At 41.0% G+C, this 21,178-nt stretch overlaps 1 protein-coding gene across 1 annotated transcript in view; it reads left to right on the top strand.

Moving 5' to 3' along the window:
* The window catches only part of fstl5 (follistatin-like 5), a 126,675-nt gene that overhangs the window by 37,632 nt on the left and 67,865 nt on the right, over positions 1 to 21,178 (top strand). The window contains exon 5 of the mRNA XM_078289030.1: positions 19,922 to 20,118. Coding sequence (XP_078145156.1) covers positions 19,922 to 20,118 — 197 coding nt within the window. The remainder of the gene's footprint in view (positions 1 to 19,921; positions 20,119 to 21,178) is intronic.

Genomic DNA, 21,178 nt, shown 5'->3' with positions numbered 1-21,178 from the left:
AGGGTCTCGGTGCCAGTCGGCTCTGAAGTTAGATTGCCTGTTCTTCATGCTCTGCTTTAGAGATGAAGAGTTTTGCTCTGAAATGAGATCTACCATTTGAATGAAGTGAGGCCAACTCTAACAAAATGATTGATAGTACAAAACTGAAAGAAATCATTGTACCTCTTGAGGGATTGTAGTTGATTTAAATCTTTGGTTGACAAAATGGTGATGACTTTTATGGACTGGATTCTCTATTTTTTTTTCAAGATATTGAATGACAACCTTCGAGTAATACATTTTTTCTTCTAAAATAGTTATTCTGTGTTTTGGACATGAACTCTTGTGGCTGTGGTGGCCGTCTATGTTCCTGTTGAATTCTGCGACACTTAGGGCAGAGGGAGATTAATGTTCCAGCTCAGTCCAGCCAGATTATGTGATCATCTGCTGCGTATCAGATCAGCAGATGCAGGATCAGTTTGGTTTGTTTGTAATGAAGAAAGAGCCTCATAAACATCAAGTGCTACAGACGCTGTGAGACCATCTTTAGTGCTTGTGAATTAACACCAAAACAAACTTGTACACGTTCTCACACAGTTTTGGATGCTTCTTACTCTGTTGGCAAATGGATATTCATGACAGCAGTCTTATCACAGTCAAGAAAGAGTCAAAAATGAGGGCAAACAGGCCATTACCTGAGAGATAAAGATGGCACAATGAGAGCAACACATCACACATCCACGGCCTTAAAAGTCCTGGGCTTGCATAAGCTCGATGGTGCCATATACCACGGACAGGCAGAGACTTTATGTTTGACATGCCTCGCAGAAGGGAGAAAAACAAGGCTAAGCTCATGGCATCACACTTGAAAGAAGGTGATGGAAGTACTTTTTTGGAACAGGAGTGAATGATGCTTCCGTGACTCTCTCTGCCCAACTTTTAAAAAGGAGCCGCCGAGAGCAAAGACGCCGAGCATTCACACGTTCCTTTCCAGTAAGCAAATCGATGTTTCCACTTAGAGTGAATTTCGCTGAAGATCGAACTTGAACATGGGGAAACTTTACCAGGATACAGGTTCCCCCACATTGTGCTGGGGCAATTCAGTGTAGCAAAGATGTTTTTTTTTGTTCATTGATTTTTGTTGCTTTTTCTGTGACACAGGCATCTGCTAATGATAGTCATATCACTGAATACACACCGTTAGCCTCCCTTATTATAGCTGAATGAAGACAGATGCAGTGGGAAAACAGTGTAGATGTATGACATAGCTGTAGGGACTGGCAATGGCCCATTTGTTGAAAACTGATATGGTAAGGGAAATTTCAGCTCACAATGGTCTCATCACTCTTTATGTCTAGGCTTGCAGTAACAGCTACTCTCGTGCAGAACTTGGGGAAAGATGGATTGGAGAAAGAAAAGGCATATCACTATTAATACACATGAAATTAGGTGAAGAAATGGGAAATGTAATGAGGGGAAAATGTTAAGTCAAGGTGAATCAAAATTCCACACCTGTACGGTCTAGAAAATCCACGACCATGTTGTTCCTGAGTGAGGACACGTATATATTTCACGTTTACAGAACATTTCCGATTTTCATGAGCAGTCAGCATCCAGCGGTAAGAGGCCCGGGAGTCAATAGTCACCGCTGCCATTCAGATGCTTTTTTTCTTGCTCCTGTTATTGATTAAAAGGCAACATTACCAACTGAAAGCCTCAGTCATGGTCTCAGTTACAGGAGAGACGAGGATATCTTCAGTGAGGTTTCAAAAGGAAAAGGTAAGGGCGAGATGTCACTGCAGATGACTGGGATAGTTAATATTTATTGAGAGACAAGGCCTGAAGCGAGTATCCGCTGTTCCATTTAACTAGGGTGAGCAGCTACAGAGGCTTAGTGGGTGGAGAGACCATCCCACAACCTAAAGGCTTCACTCCGCGTTTGTTCATTAACAGCCGTGTCTCCTGTCGAAATGAGGAGACACTGAACCCCTACCTGCTCCCTCATTGGAAGTCGCTCTGGATAAGAGTGTCAGCTAAATTATTAACCTAGAAACCTGGCTTGGATGTTAGAGGAAAGGGGAACTTGAGTGCGCACCAAATAACCGCACCGATACGCTTGGAAATGCTGATCTCACTCCTCTTCCAAGTGTTTGTTAGGAGTGAAAACATAATTGCAAGGTTTTATGGGTATAAGGAGATGGATTTGATAGCCAGCAATTACTTAAGTTTGGAAAAACCCTGTCCAATAAATGAGCTACTTGAGTGAGTCCATGTGACTTTTGTTTACAAATGGGCAGTGTGAGACTAAATGAACCAAATCCAAAAATGCAACAAAGACAACTTTTCCACTATGGTTTGGACCAAAGAACAACTGTGTCTGAGCGAAAATTAGATTACAGGCCCAACACAAAGCCTAATCACCATAAACTGATAATCAACTACATTTATATCAATCGACAATTTGTTTTGAATTTAATTGAAAATATCTCTATTTAATGAACACAACCCCCTGAAAACCACTGGCTACTGCTATGAGTCAGAGTTGTCTGTAGGATATTGTTTACTATTTATAGTCGCCTCTGAAGTGTTGCATAGCAATCTTAATTGCCACCCCAGCATATACAGTACATCTGCAGGTGTGATCGCACCCTTAGAGATCCACACAGAACATGTCGGTGCATGTAGGGGATGCTCATGTATGTTACAGGTCTCTCTCCATGTCTGTTAGCATTACAGCATTATCAATTCTTATGATTTCACTGTCTGCTCACAGGGAACACAGGCAGAAATGTACTGTAAAAACTGCCATGGCTAACATCATGACAAACTAACAGAAATAGAAAGTAGATGTTTAGATTTGGTTCACAAATCTACAAGCTGGGAATGAAAGCACACCCTGTTAGCATAGTTATTTCCTTTTTTGATTAATTGTTTTTTTTTTTTTTTCACTTAACCCCACCTCTCTGTGTGTGTCTATAAATAAGATTGTGTCATCGTCCTTTTTAACAAAGAAAGAACCCTGGAGGATTTTCTCACAGACTTCTAATTTATTCAGTGTACATCTATGGCTGGTGCGCTTCACTATTTTTGTAATATCCCTGTGTGTTCCTCAGCACTACACAGTCTAGACTTGTCTGGGGTTTAATTTACCCTGTTTGTAATTAGCACCAGCTGTTTTTCAGTGTTACTGGGAAAAAAACAACACTGTTTTTTGGCATCTCTGCATCTCTCTACAATAGACAGTGGAGGGTGACCGGAGAGATTTGGGTAGGAAAGGTGAGGACAGGTTAATTCAGGCTAAACTCAAACACATGCTAAACATGCAAATGCCGTTCTTGGCTATTGGGGATATTCAGTGGTGCTCACACGTTTTCTGCCATGCCTCACTCATTTTAATTTAGATTACCTATCACCTGATGGGAAAAGACACATTTATTGTTTTTATATACAACATTTCAGATCTTGTTATTTTATTAGGCTGATTTTACCACCTGGATTCTGTTCCCTTTTGTTTGGAATGACTATCTTCGGAAAGCTCTAGTGTTAATATAGTGATAATGGAACTCTGTTGTGCTGTATTGTCAAAAAGCATGCTATTTTTATTTGTTCCCCATTCCAACTCCATTTCAAGTCATACTTATACAGTAGACGGTGGAGGGTGCCAGGGGAGATGGGGGAGAGAAAGGTAAGGACAAGCTAAAAAAAAAAAAAAAAAAGGCGATGATCTGAATTCAAAAACCCATGACCTTGTGAGTGCATGCATGGTTCCTACATGGGTCTAGAAAGTCAGGACAAGTATGGAAAATGAATTGGATAATTGCCAGTTCTTGAAAAGTTTTAGAAGTGCACAAAATTATTGGAAAAGTATGGAAAACCCTTCAGTATCAGGACATATGTTCTACTCCTTCTGTGTGGCTGTACACCCCCTGCCCCTTACCCTACACCCATTTCACATATTTGATATTTGTTGTCAACTATCTGTCTGTGTGAGTGATAGGGCCTAGTTGGCAGTCATGCTACCTAGCAACTAGCAACTAGAGATTGGAGAATTGTTTTTTTTTTTCTTTCCATTCACTGCCATTGTATGGCGAAACAGGTCTGAAAATCACACTTCTAGCACATAAAGGAACGCGAACAAAGCAGATTCTGACAATATATAAAAAAAAATAGTCCTGTCACTGAATTGTGGTTAAGCTTTCTTTATGTTTATTAAACCTTTCAGTTTGAACAAGTGTAACACCGTAATCCGGTGGGAGGAAACACCAATGGATCGAAGAAAATAATAAGTTTACTAATAATTGTAAAAGGTGGGAGACTGGACTTTGACAAAACATATTCTGCCAATATATAAAAAAAACGAGTCTCTCACTTTTTTTCATCTAGTTTTTTATATATTGTCAGTATCTGCTTTGTTCGCGTTCCTTCATGCTAGAAGTGTGATTTTGAGACCTGTTTTGCCATACAATGACAGTGAATGGGGAGAGAAAAAAATGCAATTCCCTCTGACGCAGCCCCGGAGCAACAGATAACAGAGAATCGCCGATTTTGGGGTTATATCATGGCCAGGAAGCTACACAACCCAAAGTACTACCAAAGTTCAACATCACTTTAAGGTCTGGAAGAAGTATAGAAATCTGAAATGAAGGCGCAGGAACCCTGTACATGGGATGTGCCTTTGTCAGAATGGCCCTTTACCAGCTGTTTGTCTGTTGCCTCCAATTTGCGATTGTCATCTGTTTCCTTTCAGAAGGAATTAAGAAAAAATATATAAAAACTGTTTAGTGAGAATGTGCAGCAAGTGTACTCCGTCCGTCTGCCTTTCCTGGATAATAAGTATAAAAACCTCCTTATCATTTTGAGTTCTGTCATACCCAATTGAACAGGTAAAATGCTGAAAATTATGTCAGATGATACAGACCTGTTCATTTATTGGCTGATAACTATCACAGAATGATGATATATTTGTCATATAATGGAAAAAAGTAATCAAATATCCAGACCTGTGTTAGAAGGTCTGATTCTGAATGAGCCATCAGCCTTCAGGCAAGATATCTGCTACTTTCACCTAATATTATTATTTTGACCTAATATTATCACCTAATATTTCAACAAAATACTATGTTGGTAAAAAATAATTTCCCACAGGGAATAATAAAGATGAACCTTTGAACCTTTAAACCTTTGGACTGCAGTTGAAAGTAAAGTTTTCAGTGATATACTTTGAAAGATAACAACAGGCAAAATAAATAAATAAATACATGAAAGTTTGTGCAGCAGCAGTTTGAAGTACAACGTATTTGGGTTTGATATCAAAACATTGTCCTTTTGAAAAGAATTGCTTGAATGAAATATTTTTGATATGCGTCAGTTGGCATGTTGGAAAAGCACTCAGCTATTCTGCCCACTGTCAGTTGAAAAGATCTTAAATAAAAAAGCCTCGATGTTCTGGCTAAATTTAGGAAATAAAAATGCTGTGTTTATTCTGCATTAGTACTGCAGACAATTCTTTCTTGAATGTTAGACAGTAAAAGAAAATTCAAAAGTTTAAAACAAAACATTAGTGTATCTTAACCCCAGTGGTTCTCAAACTTTTTGGCCTGTGACCCCTTAAAACAAAGTAATGCCTACTCTCGACCCCCATCACAGGCTGCATAGCAGAGTGGTGAAGAGTTCACCCAACAAACGATATTCCCACGCTGTTTCATGTGATTAATTATCAGAGGAGGCCTAGAGGCTTAAAACTATTCAGTATTTCACAAGAAAAAAAACTAAAATTTGAGAAAAATCTGAGACAAATAGACAAGATAATAAATTTGTGTAGTAGAAATGTTTTTTCCTATCTTATAAATCATCTCACGACCCCCCAAAATTATCTTGCGACCCCCTGGGGGGTACCGAGCTCCAGCTTGAGAACCAATGTGTTAACCAACTAGTTAAAAGACCATTGCTTGCAATTTCCAGTGGCTGAAAAGAGAGCAAAACATGATTTTTCCAAACAGTTCCTCTTTGGGATGGAGCCAAAGTGCAGCAGTATATACCGTAAAAAAATTAAACTTCCTCAATGACTACATCTGTACTAGTGCTACTACTACTACTACTACTGCTGCTATTGCTGCTGCTACTACTAATAACAATATTAATAAGTACATATTAGTATAATAATGTTAGACCAGCTAGGTTACACCTCTGACCAAAACCTTGCAGCAAAACCATTCATAGGTCTGAACTCATAAATAATGTGCTGTCATATTTGCACAGTACAATCCCATGTGGAAAATGCCAGAGCCCCTGCAGGTTTTTACACTTCAAGACAAGGAACCATTGTCTTTGATCGATGGGTTTATTTATAGCTTGCTCAGCTTCAAAGCATCCCGTAACCATTTGCATGTTCATTATGTGACTGAAATGGCCAATTATTCCATCAAAGGCGTGTGCAGAGGACTGGGCCATGGATTCCAAACAATCATATGACAAATTAGCCAATTAAACCTGTTTTGATGTTCCTCCCCCCTGTTGTGCTGAGTAAGGCTTTGACAGTGCAGAATAATATCATTGATGTTCACAAGAGGGATTTCTGAAAGATGAGAATGACTAAACCACAAATTAATTATTTTTTATTAAATTTGATTGATTTTACTTTAACCTTTGCTTAATCAGCGGAAGTCGAATGAGTACGCGCGCTTTATTTCATCATCGCCCTGCTTCACATTCACACAGTTTCAGACACCTGGGAGCGGCCCTCTACAACCAGTCTTCTACTGTTTTCTACTGAGCGGCTCCACTAGAGCTACCATTAGCTTTTTACTGGAAACCTGTAAAACACACTACACTTGAATAAAAGCCACATAGCATCATGTCAATTTACAAAAAAAGCAACATGCATTGGCTATATTGGGCATATGAGCCATGTAGTTATTTGTTTCCTGTTCAAAATTCCCTGCCAAGTAATCTGCAATGTCTTAAACCCTTTATATACTCTTTAGACTTTTGATGAATTGGCCAATTGAAGGCCATTTCAATTTCATGTACTGGACACTTTGAGTGGATGGATACCAGAAACATTTCTATAGTCGGCACAGGATAGTTTTCCATTAAAGTATTGGTAAAAAGCTCTTTTCTGTATAAGCTATTATACTGAGAAGTTTTAATTCCATTGCTCCCTCTCTTGCTCTCAACCACTTTCCTCTCTCGTGTTTCCACCCACTTTCTCCATCCTGGATATCATCCCTTTGAACAATTTGGTGAAATAAAAGCAAACAATAGCTGCCAAGATTGCTTGAAGCTGTGTGTTTGTGAGTAAGTCAGAGATGGAGAGATAGAGAGAAGGAGAGAGTGTGGGGGGAGAGGGTTGACTGGGTTACAGTGTTGTAGGCGTCTTCTAATATCAAAGCGTTGACTTCATTCTAAGTATAGCGCACCCATCTAACCCAGTGACATGACAAATGTTGCTGGATTTCAGGCGCTGGACAGTGCAACAAATGGATGTATCTCTATAGGTGTTGCAACTTAAAAGAACTCACGATCGATTGAACTAACACAAGGTCTTTGATTCACTGGTGCAGCCATCTTCTGGGGAAGAAGAGGGGGGAAAAGGAGGAAAAAAGAAGTTTGAGCAGCACAAGTTGAAGGTCATGTTTACTAATGGACAGGAGGGGGGAAAAAAGCCAGGCACAAACAGTCGGTGTACACAGGGGCAGCACAATATTGACAAAACATCATATTTCATCTTTCTTTGCTGAGTCTTGTGATTGTGATATGAATTTCGATACTCGTACACAGTGTTTTGTAAAATTATGTTTTTAGACTGGGAAGATGCTTGGCATTAGCGTAATTTGAGTAAAGCTGGAGAATTCCTCTGGCATGCAACTTGATTTTTAAGTCAAGGGATTCTGTGCAGCTTCCATATACCTTGTTTAGGAGGCGGTCTGCAACACCTTACCTCTGATGAGAAATTACAGCCCAGAACATATGGCAGATGTGCCTCTTCTTATAATATTCTGGCGGGATGCTCTTTCAACACCTATAAATCGACTTACAAAGATCCATGAACATGCCAAAAGATTTGAAAAGGATAAAATACTTGACCCTAATTTTGCCATATTTTTATTGGCCATATAAGGCTAATGCACTTTGACATGAGTCTTTATTGAGAGAACTTGTCATTTTTTGTTTAATTTTTGGTGAAAAACGATAGCCTTTTCTAATTTGGAAATTGCAATAGTCAGTGTTGCAGCTTCTTTTTCTTATTTTTTTATTCAATTAAATGTTCGGCCCCAGTGCACACAAAGGCTTCTCCTCTAAGATTTTAGTTGAAGAACTTTTTCCCTGATGGCTCTATAAGTTTGAATGAGAGTCTGTCAAGAGCAGGAATGACTGAGCTGTCTGCCAATACCGCAGATTACACCATACATCAGAAAACATTCTGATTTCTGACAAACCATCAGCAAGAAAAATGCATGTAATGGCCACAGAATAAATGCCAAACAACCCGGCTGACCTCGACCCGTTTGCTCCTCACTGCCGATAACAGATGGTCAAGGTGAACGCGATGCACTTCAACAAAAGAAGCAATACACAAGACTGATGAAATTGCATGGCAGTATGTTATGTATGTCTTGTGAGACCCCAAAATGGTGTAGGAAGGAAACTAACTTGTTGTTCTGAAGGCCACAATGACCAGTAAATCCCCAAACTCTCTCACTTTAACTACTTTACGAGCAAACTATGTTTTAGAATAGATTAGGAAATGAACACCAGCCACCTGCCAATTGCTGCTTAATCTTTGGCTGGAGCAGGTAATTTAAGTCTATTTTATCAGGGACTTTGGCAGGTAACCAGACATCATTTAGAGATCTCATTCTACTCTAAAAAAAAAAAAAAATCTATTTGGCTGGTGAAAAGGCGGCAGGTGGATGAGACTTACCAGCTATTGTGACCTGCAGACAAAAAAAAGATTTGTTTCCATCCCTGTTTGTAATCCTGCATGCTATTTGACCAGATCGATAAAGGCTGAGGAGTATACCGTATCTGGGATAGCAGATCTATAAGAATCAACTCTTTATAGTTCCCAGCTGTGGGTCCAGAGGCTAGATAGATGGTAATAGAGTCATTTAACCTAATGGTGACCCCAGTATGGGATTAAAAGCAGGGCTCAGGGGACATTGTGATAATCAGAGTTTTAGTCCCAGTCAGTAACAGTGTAAACATCTGCTGTATATTTAGTGAGTAGGAGACTGTGTGTGTGTGTGTGTGTGTGTGTGTGTGTGTGTGTGTGTGTGTGTGTGTGTGTGTGCACTAATGTCTAACTTTAATACCAACCATCACATAAAGCTGGGTAGAGTCTGGGTAGAGTGGATGTATAGGAAATTGGAGTTTTACTTCTACAAACATTTCTCAGAGGCAGAGCGGCTCTAGAGGCAGAAATAATCTCATTGGTTGAGTTAAAAGTTTGATGGGCAGAGGCAAAGAGTTTTTCTGAGTCTAACTAGCTTATCTAGATAGCTATAAGGTCGTATGGCTCGGATTGTCAGCAAGGCTAACTAGCTAACCTTTTTTGGCTTGTGACCCCTTAAAATGAGGCGATGTCTACTCACGACCCCTGTCACAAGCGTGCAGAATTCAGTTGATTGATAGAGGTTGTTTCATTTGATTCATTATCAGAGGAGGCCTAGAGGCTGAAAACTATTCAGTAACTCATTAGAAAAAAAAAGCAAAAATTAGAGAAAAAGCAGAAAAATTAGGCATGATAATACAGGTAGAAATATGCTTCTTCCTATCCTATTAATCATCTCTTTATCCCCCAAGATTATCTTGCAACCCCCTGGGGGGTCCCGACCCCCAGGTTGAGAACCTAGATAACTTAGAATGACTAGATTGCATTTTTTTCCCACAGCGCAGTCAAGGTCATCACGAGGCAAATTCAGGTCAGGCAGTTAGTCAGTCAGTCAGTCACGTAACACTTAGTAAGATGATGCGTTTTTGCCTGTGAGATGCAGTGTTTCCCATACAGAGGCACAAAATCAAATCAAAAGTTGCTTACTATTGTATATAGAAATGGATCTAAATCAATCTCTAATGCGCCTGATGTGCGCATCACGTCATGTCTGTAATTTGGAGATGTACAGACAGCAGACCAGCAGCATTGAACTCAATCCACAGAGTCGCCAGTGTGAAAACAAAACTTGTGAAACTTAACATTCCACAAACAACTTAACATTCCACAGTCAATAACTCGTCTTCGCTGCCCTGCAAACTTTAACGGTAGGTGACTTAAACGTTACCTTGTGGTATTTAATTAACGTTAGTGGAACTAGGTAATTTAACCGTGTCGCAGTGCTTCAGTGCATAGAATTGAACACACGCGCCGTGGGTCTGTAGGATCTGTGTCTTGTTCACTTAGTAGCAAGAGTGCTAGGCTCCATAATATTAGCTTCCTCCTCTCTGACCCCTTGCCTTTTTCACTGGGCTTCAGTCTAACATGAAAAATGTTTCTATACCTAAACCTCCAGTCTGTCGATGTAGGTGTGTGCTCTACATTATTCCCTGGTCTGTCCACCAGTCTAAATATAGACCTGGAGCGATGTGTTGATTTGATGTCTGGGCCCTAGGTGTGTTCAACCCCTGGGTCACTGTCCTATATCATGTCAACAACAAGACCAGCCACCAAAGGAGCCAGCTCCATGTAATCAACTCTACTGGGATCAGCTTTGGGAATTCTGCAAAACCCTTTCTGTTGTCTCTTTCTCCTCCTTTTCTTCTTCTCTCTTCCCATCTAGCTGAGTCTATTTGTCTCTGTCTCTTCCTCTGTCTTTCTCCATCTCACTTTCTCTACCCCCCTGCCCCATCCACACACACACACACACACATTCACACACAGAGAAACACACACACAAGCACAGACACAGTGTGTTGTCACTTGCACTGACACACTGCACTGATGAACACAAACAAATCACACCTTCATCCAGTACACACTGAGCTTTGAGGGACACCAGCCTGAGACATTGGTGTTTTGAACTAGTTAAGTCTGTTAAACATACAAAAATAAAACAAATAAATCTCTATACCCATCTGTGGCGTGGCTCGCTTATGTATTTACTTACTTAATTGGTGCTCCAGCTGACACTGTTGGTCTCCCATGCTGTCAATACAACGCTGGAGTCAAGATGAGTCATAGGTTTCCCATTCACTGTCATTAAATATGGATGCGTACCATCAGCACTCACTGCACACAACACACGCACCGTGGCCCGGGATCTAACAGAGATAGAACGAAAGCCCGCTAAAGTGAAAGCTGTCTGGTTGGGGTGTATCGTAGGCTTCGGCAGCAGAGGGCAGGGAGGCTGAGATTCTTTAACGAGGAGATTTGGAGGCTCTGAAACACCTCCGGAGGCTCCTGTCAGAGCTTGGTAAAGAAGAGGAAGGAGTGGAGAGAGGGGGGGGGTTCAAGTCAAGACTCCAGGATGATAATGATCTTCTTCAAGGTGAGAGAGGAGGGGTAGGAAGGGAGGGGTTGGGGTTTGGGGGGCGAGTGGGGGGGGGCAATACATCAAAGATAAAGACATGAGGAAGAGCAGTGGTCCCGGAGAAAGATGGGAGGGAGAGAATTACACCCGCATCCAGGGAGGAAGCAGTGACGGCTGGAGTAGAGAGAGACTGAATGAAGGGAGGTAAACTGTCCGAAGGCGTTAGTGCAGACCTACCGAGGTGCCAGGTAGTAGAAAAGCAAAGTTAACTGGCCTAAGAAACAGTATTACCCAGTCACTATTTAGTGTGCATGGATTTGAAACTACAAACACACCCATGAATTACAAATTCATGACCGTAAAATGGGAATTCAATAAAGCAATATAAATGCTCAAATCTTGCTTGATTAAAATCGCTAGATGTTGTTGGTTCCTGTGTATGATGAATGAGATGGAAAACAGTCTGCTGCTGCACTGGGACACATGTCCAGACAGGGGCGTGGCAAGGATTTTGAGGCTACCTACTACTTACTGATGATACTCAATGGGGCCAGTATCACCTGTAGGAGAAGAAGAGGACATTGATCCTGAAGTGGCAACATGTGGACCACTTAATGTACACTTAGGAAAGAGAGTGCAACAAAGCATTTTGCTCACGTTTACTCGTTCTGCCAATGAGGTGAGATAACTCCACTTGTTTCCAATGCAGTTTCACTTGTTTCAGGAATTTTCTAGAAATGAGTGTCAGTATCTTGAAACAAGTCAGAAAATGGCAGATCACTGCACTACTACCAAGAAAATGAAACGTGATTTTACAAAATTCTTGAAACGAGTTGATTTGCATTGGAAACAAGTGAAATTATCTAACCCCACTGGCAGATTCTTTCACTTGTTTCAAGAAAACTAAGATTTTTAGGACTCAGTAATAGACTAAATGAGATGGAGATTGTTGCAGTGCAGGGTGTAAAGTTACCATCAGCCACCAGCCAAATGCTGGTAAACAGCTGTGACTGTAAGTTTGTCCACTCTAGCAGCCACTTTGGCAGGTAGCTAACCATTATTTGGAGTCCTATTCTATTCTCAGTGGATGGTGAGAACATGGCCTGTCAAATTTAGGACGAACCAGCCACTGTGACTAGTTAGTTTCCCCTTCTTGCATGAAATTAAAAAACAAATTAAGGAAATAGTGAGAATAATTTCTTATGTCTTAGCTCTGTAATCTTGCACAGATGCACACATCATCAAGCATGCATATTAGTCAGAGCTTGCAAGTTTTTTATTCTAAAACGCAGCAGGAATCCCTTCTCTGTGCATGAGGTCTGTTGTGAGGATTTTTGCAATCGTATCATCCTGGGCAGAGCGGCTGTGAGGAGTCTGCAGACTGCTGCCCAGATATCCATTTCAGATTCAGTCAGGTGTTGCGGCAGTGACACCTCTAGTTGCTCTTAAAGATTGCAATCAGTGACCTCTGATTTGGGTAGCCCAGTTGTCACGCTGTGCCGTCTTGATGTATGGCGGGCAGTGGCAGTACCTGGGGCCCTGGAGAGGGAGATGGAAAAGGTGGAGGAGGAGAGGGGGGGCAAAGACGGGACAGTTTCAGTAGAGTTGACTCTAGCTATTCTGCTGAGCCACCTTTTTCTTAACATAAATAAAACAGCAGTGCTTTTAAAGGAGCGGTTGGGGGAGGGGGTTTATCCACGATCATGGCCTCAGTGAACAGTCTGTTATTTCTGTTCTCTTTTCCTGAATACACTGTGGCTACTTAGCAGTTCAGTTTGCATTTTCAGCTCTGGATTCAGCCAAATAAAATGATTAGTACAGTGGAGTAACTTGTACCACAGATCTGCATGCTAAATAACTATTTTGGTAAGTTTCAGTTTCTGGAGTCATACTGAGGGAAGATGCAGCAGAAGTAACTTGAATGATTCTCATGAATGCCATTGCATCTGGCTTTACAATGATTGCTTATGCATGAGCAGTTTCTCCATGTTGTTTGATAAAGTGTGCATCAGTGACTGAAGATGCCCTGTGCACAGCGGTGCTCTTTTCAGGTGCTTAGAGAGCAGGAATAATTATTCATACAACGTGCAAAGTTTTCTACTGCGCACTGACGGCAGACTGGTTCCATTCCTTACATATTTCTGTAGAACAACAACAAATACACTTTAGAGTGAACAATGTTGTTAGCCTTCATGCTTCATCCAGCTTGCTCATCATTATCACAGTATACTAGCATTTTCCTGTGTGGATGGGGGCTATCCTGCCTAAAAAGAACAGAATTTGTTTTGGTTTTGATGCAGCGGTCCATTGTCACTTAGTCTGAATGCTTTTCACCCTGCTGAAAAATAAAAATCTATCTAGTTCTTCAACCTCAAGGTTCTTTTACTGTCTCATAGCCAGGCTGGTGGAATTTGTTTCATTACAGATGAATAATCAGTCTGACATGGACAACACAGAATGAACATAAACACAATGGGTAGACAAAGTGCAACAGTGTCATACCTATAATATACTGTGCATTCAGCTTCACAGAATCACATGGAAGTGTATACATTCAAGTTACAGGACACAATATGTAACCATGAGACTATAGTGTCAATGGAAGTGGGAGTTGGACGGTGGCTTGCTAATGGTAAGGGCCCAGGATTTGTACAGCTAGGGGGAAACAGTAGCGTGATTTTTTGTTTTTAACATGGGTAAGCGTGTTAAAGACATGCAGATTGTCATCTAGCTGCAGCCCTAACCTAATAGTTATTGATTACAGGAACATACAGTATATGGATGGATTTTGGCATGCTGGAATTGAGCGTTTGCTTGCAGGAAAGCAATTACAGAGGTAATTGTTTTTTTCACATCTTGGTCTTGGTGGTTAAGTCATGTTGTTCTATTGATTTATGAACTACATACCAGTATAGTCTATTAACACTGTCGAGAGTAATAGCAAAAATAGAAATGGCACCATAATTGTACTATGTGAATTTTAATTTACTTGAATACATCTGAACTTTGAGGAGTGATCTTGATGTCTTCTCTGTCTGTAGATAATCTTAACAGAAGTCTTTGGGTAATACAAACACAGATGACTCAAAAGAACAGAAATGTGATTCTAATTCAGTGATTTGATGTGACAAAGCCTCTGCAAATGGCGTATCTAAACATTACAACCTACAGCGGTACTACAGCAGCATATTATAGAAGTCGCCCTCCATGTAATTATCCTGCATCAAGATAGGATGATACATATATAGACTGACAAAGCCTGGGAAAACATTTAGGGAATCAAAATGCTGTTTAAACTAGCAATGCATATGCAATGTAGTCCCCCTTCATGTATTTATCCTGCAGTTGTACTGCAGATGATTCTCTCTTGAATACAGTAGAACCAAATTCAAAACTTTAAACAAAACACTAGTGTCTCTCAACCAATTAGTTAAAAGACGGTTCCTTGCAAAAAGAAGGAGTCCCAAGGAGTTCCAAGGCACTCTTCAAGCACTCTTCATTAAACAACAAATCCAAACCAAAGAGCGGCTTCAGCAAATGCCCTCACACACACCAAAACCCATTAGAAACACTTTCTGTCCTCTCTTCTTTCAGTTACCATTCCTTGCAACTTCCAGTGGCGGAAAAGAGAGCAAAACCTGATATTTCCAAACTCCTCAATGTCTCTATCTGTAGAACTCTTTGATTCTTGTCTGTGTGTTTGATCGCAAAGATCTGGACTCATGTGTGGACCGCCTTCTGCTGTTGCGTTGCTCTTTTCGACAAATGGATTTAATCAAATTCATCACGCCCCCAATCGATACAGCGCATGTGAGTGCTTTTGCTCTGCCATGTATTTCCATCATGGTGGGGACTTGACCTGCAAATTATATGACCAGTTCATCGCAATTAATAACCGGCAATGGCTCCTCGCTGTGGAACCTGGCCAGGCACTTAGCCATCTACGGGGCCCGTGTCGCCAGAAACATTTGTCACAAACAAGGTCATTGCGCAGTAAAATAAACTGTGACAAGTCCGCTCCTTCATATCTCACTACCAGCAAAATTAAAATTTACACCAGCTACCAGCAAAATATCAGTACATTTTGACTAAAAGCCACATTGACAGATAAGCAGCCACTGTCGAAAAAGAATATATTCAACTTGCAAAATAATGAAAGTGGATGGTGAATTTTGGAGTATATTAGCTACTGAGAAGAGTGGATGAAAAAGTTTCTTACCCTGCAATCCCTAGCCTACTCCACACCACCCAAGTCAGCCATGTCCAGTGCTTTCCACAGAACCTTTCGGTCGTATGTTCTTCCATGAATAATGTTGACAAAAGCGGCATTATACTGAAGCGCTCCAGAGGGAGTCTTCCTGTTGATGGGTCTATTACAATACTGTTACCTCTCCCTGAAGGGGTGTTTACTCCGTTTGTAATGGGATTTCGCAGAAAGGTCCGCATTGTCATCGGTGTGTGTTATAAATGATCATACCCTGTTGATTTTTCCTCTACCTGACGACTCTAAAAAGGAAAATTTTAAGATTACACAAGGGAAAAAAAGGTAGATTGGGTCATATTTGGTGATTAAGCTGCGGTAATGCAAAGCACATAAAAAGGGGGGAGACCGTGCAGAATTGAATGAAAATCATGTCAGTGCTCCACCTCCGTTCTGTTTTACCATGGGGAGAAGCATTATTACACATAAATTCAAATCTTAGCCATTCCTCTCTGGTCTGACGGACTGGATTGTAGCTGCCTGTACCAGGAGGCTGGCGTGAAGGTCATAGCTGCTCGGAGCGTTGAATGTGTGACAAACTCTCAGCTGCAGGAAACACTTAAGCATGTTTTTTTCACTATTGTTGAATCACACTCTTCCATCAAGTGTGCTATATCAGTGTGTTCATTTAATTAAAGGGGTTATGACATGCAAGATAAGAACATACTTGAAATGGGAAGCTCCCTTTACATCGCCTGCTTTCACTATATGGTGAAAATAAAAAAGAGCATGCCAAAACCCTTCCGTAGATGAAGAAAGATTGAAGATGCATCTGAAAATTAAGTGGTGGTATATATATCTCTACATGATGATTATCCTGAGGAGAGTTGCAGATTTACCTCAGTAAAAGAGCGGAGGAAAGTGAAATGTGTTTGTCAAAAATGTTTATGGATGAGATAACTGGATGTTTGGAGTGGAGTGATTACCTGCCAATCACATACAGTGGGCAGGCAGATTGCTTTCCAATGTGTCGGGCTCACAGTAATGTTAGCTGCTCCAAAGCAATTGGGGCGTATGAAAACCCTCCAGGACCCCTGTCTGGCTTATCCAAAACTGACTGTAACAATCCTGTCAATGGATGAGTTCCAAATCTATAGAATTTTCCCCTTTGGATCCCTAAAGGACTTTTTTGACTAAGACACATGGGCTGGGTTATTTTGAGAAGAGTAATGGAAGCCATTGTCTAATTAATGCTGACACTCCCCTGTGTAGACATGTACTGTATGGGTATTTGGGGGTGTAGGAGACTCTGTGTGTGTGTGTGTGTGTGTGTGTGTGTTCACGTGTGCCTGTGTGTGCTCCTTTGACGACACTGACCTTCATATCCCCTGGGCACGCCAGCAGCCATTTATCTTTTATTCATTCTGCCATTTGTGACCAAGGCAGCGTCTCTGGCACTGATGCTTGTCAAAACAGACCCTGTCCCATGATGTGCGGCATGCTGCAGCCCGAATGGCTCGCTCTGTAACAGGTGATGCAGGGTCCGGGGTAGGAATTTAACTTTTTTGCTCCCATTCCCAAAAAGCAGAGGTGGTAGAAGTACAAATAAAAAGTAAAATATACTCTGGTAAAAAAGTAACATTTCAAATCCTTTACTCAAGTCAAAGTATAAAAGTACATGGTCTTGAATTTAATTAAAGTATAAACGTAAAAGTCATCCTCTAAAAAGGCATTTCTAATGTTCTAAGCGGAGTTCGTCCGTTCCTCTAAATGCCCGATGAGAAAGAGTCTGCACCTCAAATCACTACCGCTGATTCAAGCACAGCTGAATTCACTAATGTTAATTCTCTCCTCTCTTGCTGCTTCTCTCTTCTTTGTGTTGCTCCTCTCTCTGTCCCTTTCCCTCCTTTTTGTTGGTGTCGCTTTGGTGTGCAAGCAGCCAATCGCATTTGGCACTTGATCAGCTGCTTCCGGGATGGAAGTTGTCTGATGAAAAAAAAATCAGTTGATGATTTCCCGAGAGTATCGAGTCTGTTTTGAAAATGTTGTGAGTAGAAAGTATAGATTTTTCTTTTGGAATGTAGTGAGTAGAAGTAAAAAGTGAAAGAAAAACTTGACTAAGCTTGAAAATCTTACTTAATTACAGCAACAAAGAATTTTTACTTTGTTACTTCCCACCTCTGCCAAAAATGTGAGTCACTTTCACTCAACAGCCAACTAGATTTTTGGAATCAAATACAACCTCCAACTGATTGCTGGTTACCTGCCAAAGTGGCAGGTAGTGAAGACAAGCTTACCAGCCACTGGTGTTGTTCACACCCCGCTAGTTTCAGAAAGCCTCAAACTGAGCCTACAGCTCAAACATCTGTCATGAACTCAGTTTGTCTGCTGCTGACAGAGGCACCTGCGCAAAAACACACAAGTGAAAGCATCTTTCCAAACTTCCTCGCCTGTGTTTACTTCTCTCCGACTGGCTGTGTAAGGGTTTAGTTATTCCAGCAGTTATCAGAGAGTTAGTAGCTATCAGAAAGCAAAGTACAAGAGGAGATTTTCTGGTTAGATGCCATTTCTACATCCCAGAAACAACTGAGAGCTGTTTAACACACAACAAGATAAGGCTGAAAGCATTTGCGCCCATTTCTCCAATTCTGCCCCAGAGAAATGACCAGAACAACATCCCAGTATTCTCAACTCAGAGCTAAACATAGCATCTCTAAATTCTCTCTAATAGACAGACAGAAATTCCACAGTAATTTACAGTAATTCTCTGTATCTACACCTAGGGAGAAGGTGAAGAAAGAGGAAAAGCTCTAAGAAAACTCCGCAGCTACCTACTGTACACCAGGGTTTCAACTAGAAAAAGACTAACGACAGTGTAGCAGCTCATACCTTTGTCTGTCACAACACTTTCCATTACAATGGCGCTAAAAAAAAAAAAAGAAGTGTCTGCACCCTGAGACATTACAAGGTCACACAGAATTGAGATGAAAATGAAAAAATGATTTGATAGCATCCCTGGAAGCCCTGTGAGTTCTCAATCACAGTGTTGGGGGGGGGGGGGGGGGGGGGGACTCTTCTTTTTGTCGCTCAGCCTCTCATACCCAATTGACTTCGCTGAGCATCTCATTTAAATGCTCGCTGATTGCTCAAGTTGTTTCGCTAAAGGAACGCTGGGAGAAATTTACGAGACAAAAATGAGATCTTAGGCGCCCAATAATGAGATGTCATCAGTTTCGGGGGTCGCTCTGATATATCCAAACTAAACTAGTCATCAGCCCTCAGCGAGCGCCCGGTTGTACTGTGTGGAGATCTCATTACTACACGCACTAACTCATTCTCAGCTGATTGTCCCCAGCAAAGTTCATTTGACTCCGTGCAACATTTATTTTTCCACATTTTCCCAGAGTAGGTGATCACACCGTAAACTGTGGCAGAGATGTCACCGCTCCCTCTCCCCCGAGATTGAGGAGCAGATCTTAGAGAACAACAAAGTTTTTCCTGTGGGCCGGGTTGACATCAGCTAATATAACCGTTATTAAGGGGAGAAACACTTCCAGATCTAACGATGAGAAGTTGATGTGACATGTGTCAACCGCTAGTTCTAGTCATTATTTTCTCTTTGCCTCGACTCTACTCTGCTGCACCTTTCATGTAGTTGACTCCTTTGATCTGCAGCCTTTGATGGTGGATTGTAAATACAACACCATCATGTTTTCTGTTGCTGTCAGGGGTAGTGCTTGACACCTGTGTGATGGATTTGCTCGTCAGTTGCTTTGTGTTGACAGGGATGCGGCTTTTTTTCGGTTGAGACAGTGAAAGGCTGCGAGATTGTCATTGTTCGCGGTCCCCTCGGGAAAATAATCCTTACCATTTGTTATTGTGATGCAGACAATCACAGACACGCTCAGATTTTGGTCTTGCCATATGCGAGCGGAAACTCATTGTTTAATAATGCGAGTCTTCATGGGGATTCTAGTTTTTTCAGGTACTAATTGGCTGAGATTGTAAAACATTTTATCCAATTTAATTCCCGCTGACAGGAAATCATAAGTGCAATGCTTTAATCATGTGCTGTTTTCAGCACCAAGGATTTATTTAGGTATTTAGGAAGTATCTGTTTTTAGACATCTTGTTAACATATAAATGATATTTTCAGTAATCCAAACAAAGCCCAATCATTCTGATAGTTTCCCAGCAGCTCTTAGTGCCTGTCGTCAGTTTATGGTAAATATTCTCTCCCTCTTCCTAAGCATTCTGCTCCTCCTTTCTTTTCCAGATGATAATTGCAGATTGAGTGACTACCGCAGGCTGAAAACCAAGATTCTGGATCTGCATGACAAAAGATACATGGGGTCTAACATCTATGGGGGCCACAAGGACAACATGGCCGCCAGAAAGCAACTGGTTGACATGATGTTCAAGCGCTTCGACGCAGATGACAGCGGTCATGTGGACGGCAGCGAGCTTTCACAGGTAAGAATACAGAACACAAGATGAGTTTTGTTTCAAAATGAGATATCCACCACTTGAAAAATGAGACACAGACTCTACTCAATCAGCTGCTGACATGAAAGAAAAATACAGTAATCCAATCTTCACCAAATCTAACTTTGATGTTATGAGCTATTTTGAGCATGTTACTTATAAAATAGTATGATGTTAGAGGATGAAATTATTTGTATTTTTTAAACATTGAGCAATGATCGTCAGGTAACAATCTTTTTCAGAATGGATGTATAGCATTATGCAGTGAAACCCTACTTCAAGATATTATGCAGCACCTCTCTAAGAGTCTCTGAGAGAGGAGTTAGCTATTTTTCCTGCTTATCCAGAGTCAGATGAACTTGTAGATTCCATTTTTACGTCTCTTTGTGCAGTTTGAAGGAATGGGAATGGTTAGCTTAGCTCATTTGCTGAAAGTCTACAGGATTAAGTAGCAGTTCCGCTCAAAAGTAGGGGAATAGACCTGCTCAGTATATTACGGCTCAAATACATATGGCTCTGAGACATACTAGTCTTCCTTAAAGTCAGACATGACAGTCTGTGGTAATTTTCGATCGCAAAGAGACTTCCCACTTGTTCGCAGGGAAGAGGCCCCAGTTTCCGACTAGTAATTACAAGTTGGACGGATGTTTAAATGCATTTTTCCTATTCGGAAGTACGAAGTTTCCCAGTTCCCAGTTGTCTTCAACGTACCATAAAAGAAGTCTGGCCGGAAATTATAAAGCTGATAGGAAGTTGATATAATCTCATTTCTTTATCATTAGTCGAACTAACAACTTTATAAATACATACATTACAATGTATAGCTTTTTTATACCAGCCATCCATCTTTGGAGAAGTTAAAAGGTCTATTTCCCTACTTTTGAGAGGAGCTGCTACTTGATCCCGTTGACTTCCAGCAATTGAGCTAAGCTAACCGTTCCCATTCCTTCAAACTGCACACAGACATAAAAAAGACATCCTTGAGTTCATCTGAGTCTTGGTAAGTAGGAAAAATAGCCAAATCCCCCCCCAAAACCGAACTATCCCT

Source organism: Centroberyx gerrardi, chromosome 16 (genome assembly GCF_048128805.1).
Source record: "Centroberyx gerrardi isolate f3 chromosome 16, fCenGer3.hap1.cur.20231027, whole genome shotgun sequence".
NCBI lineage: Eukaryota > Metazoa > Chordata > Actinopteri > Beryciformes > Berycidae > Centroberyx > Centroberyx gerrardi.
Note: the sequence above shows the minus strand (reverse complement) of the source record. Positions and strands in the feature narration are given on the sequence as shown.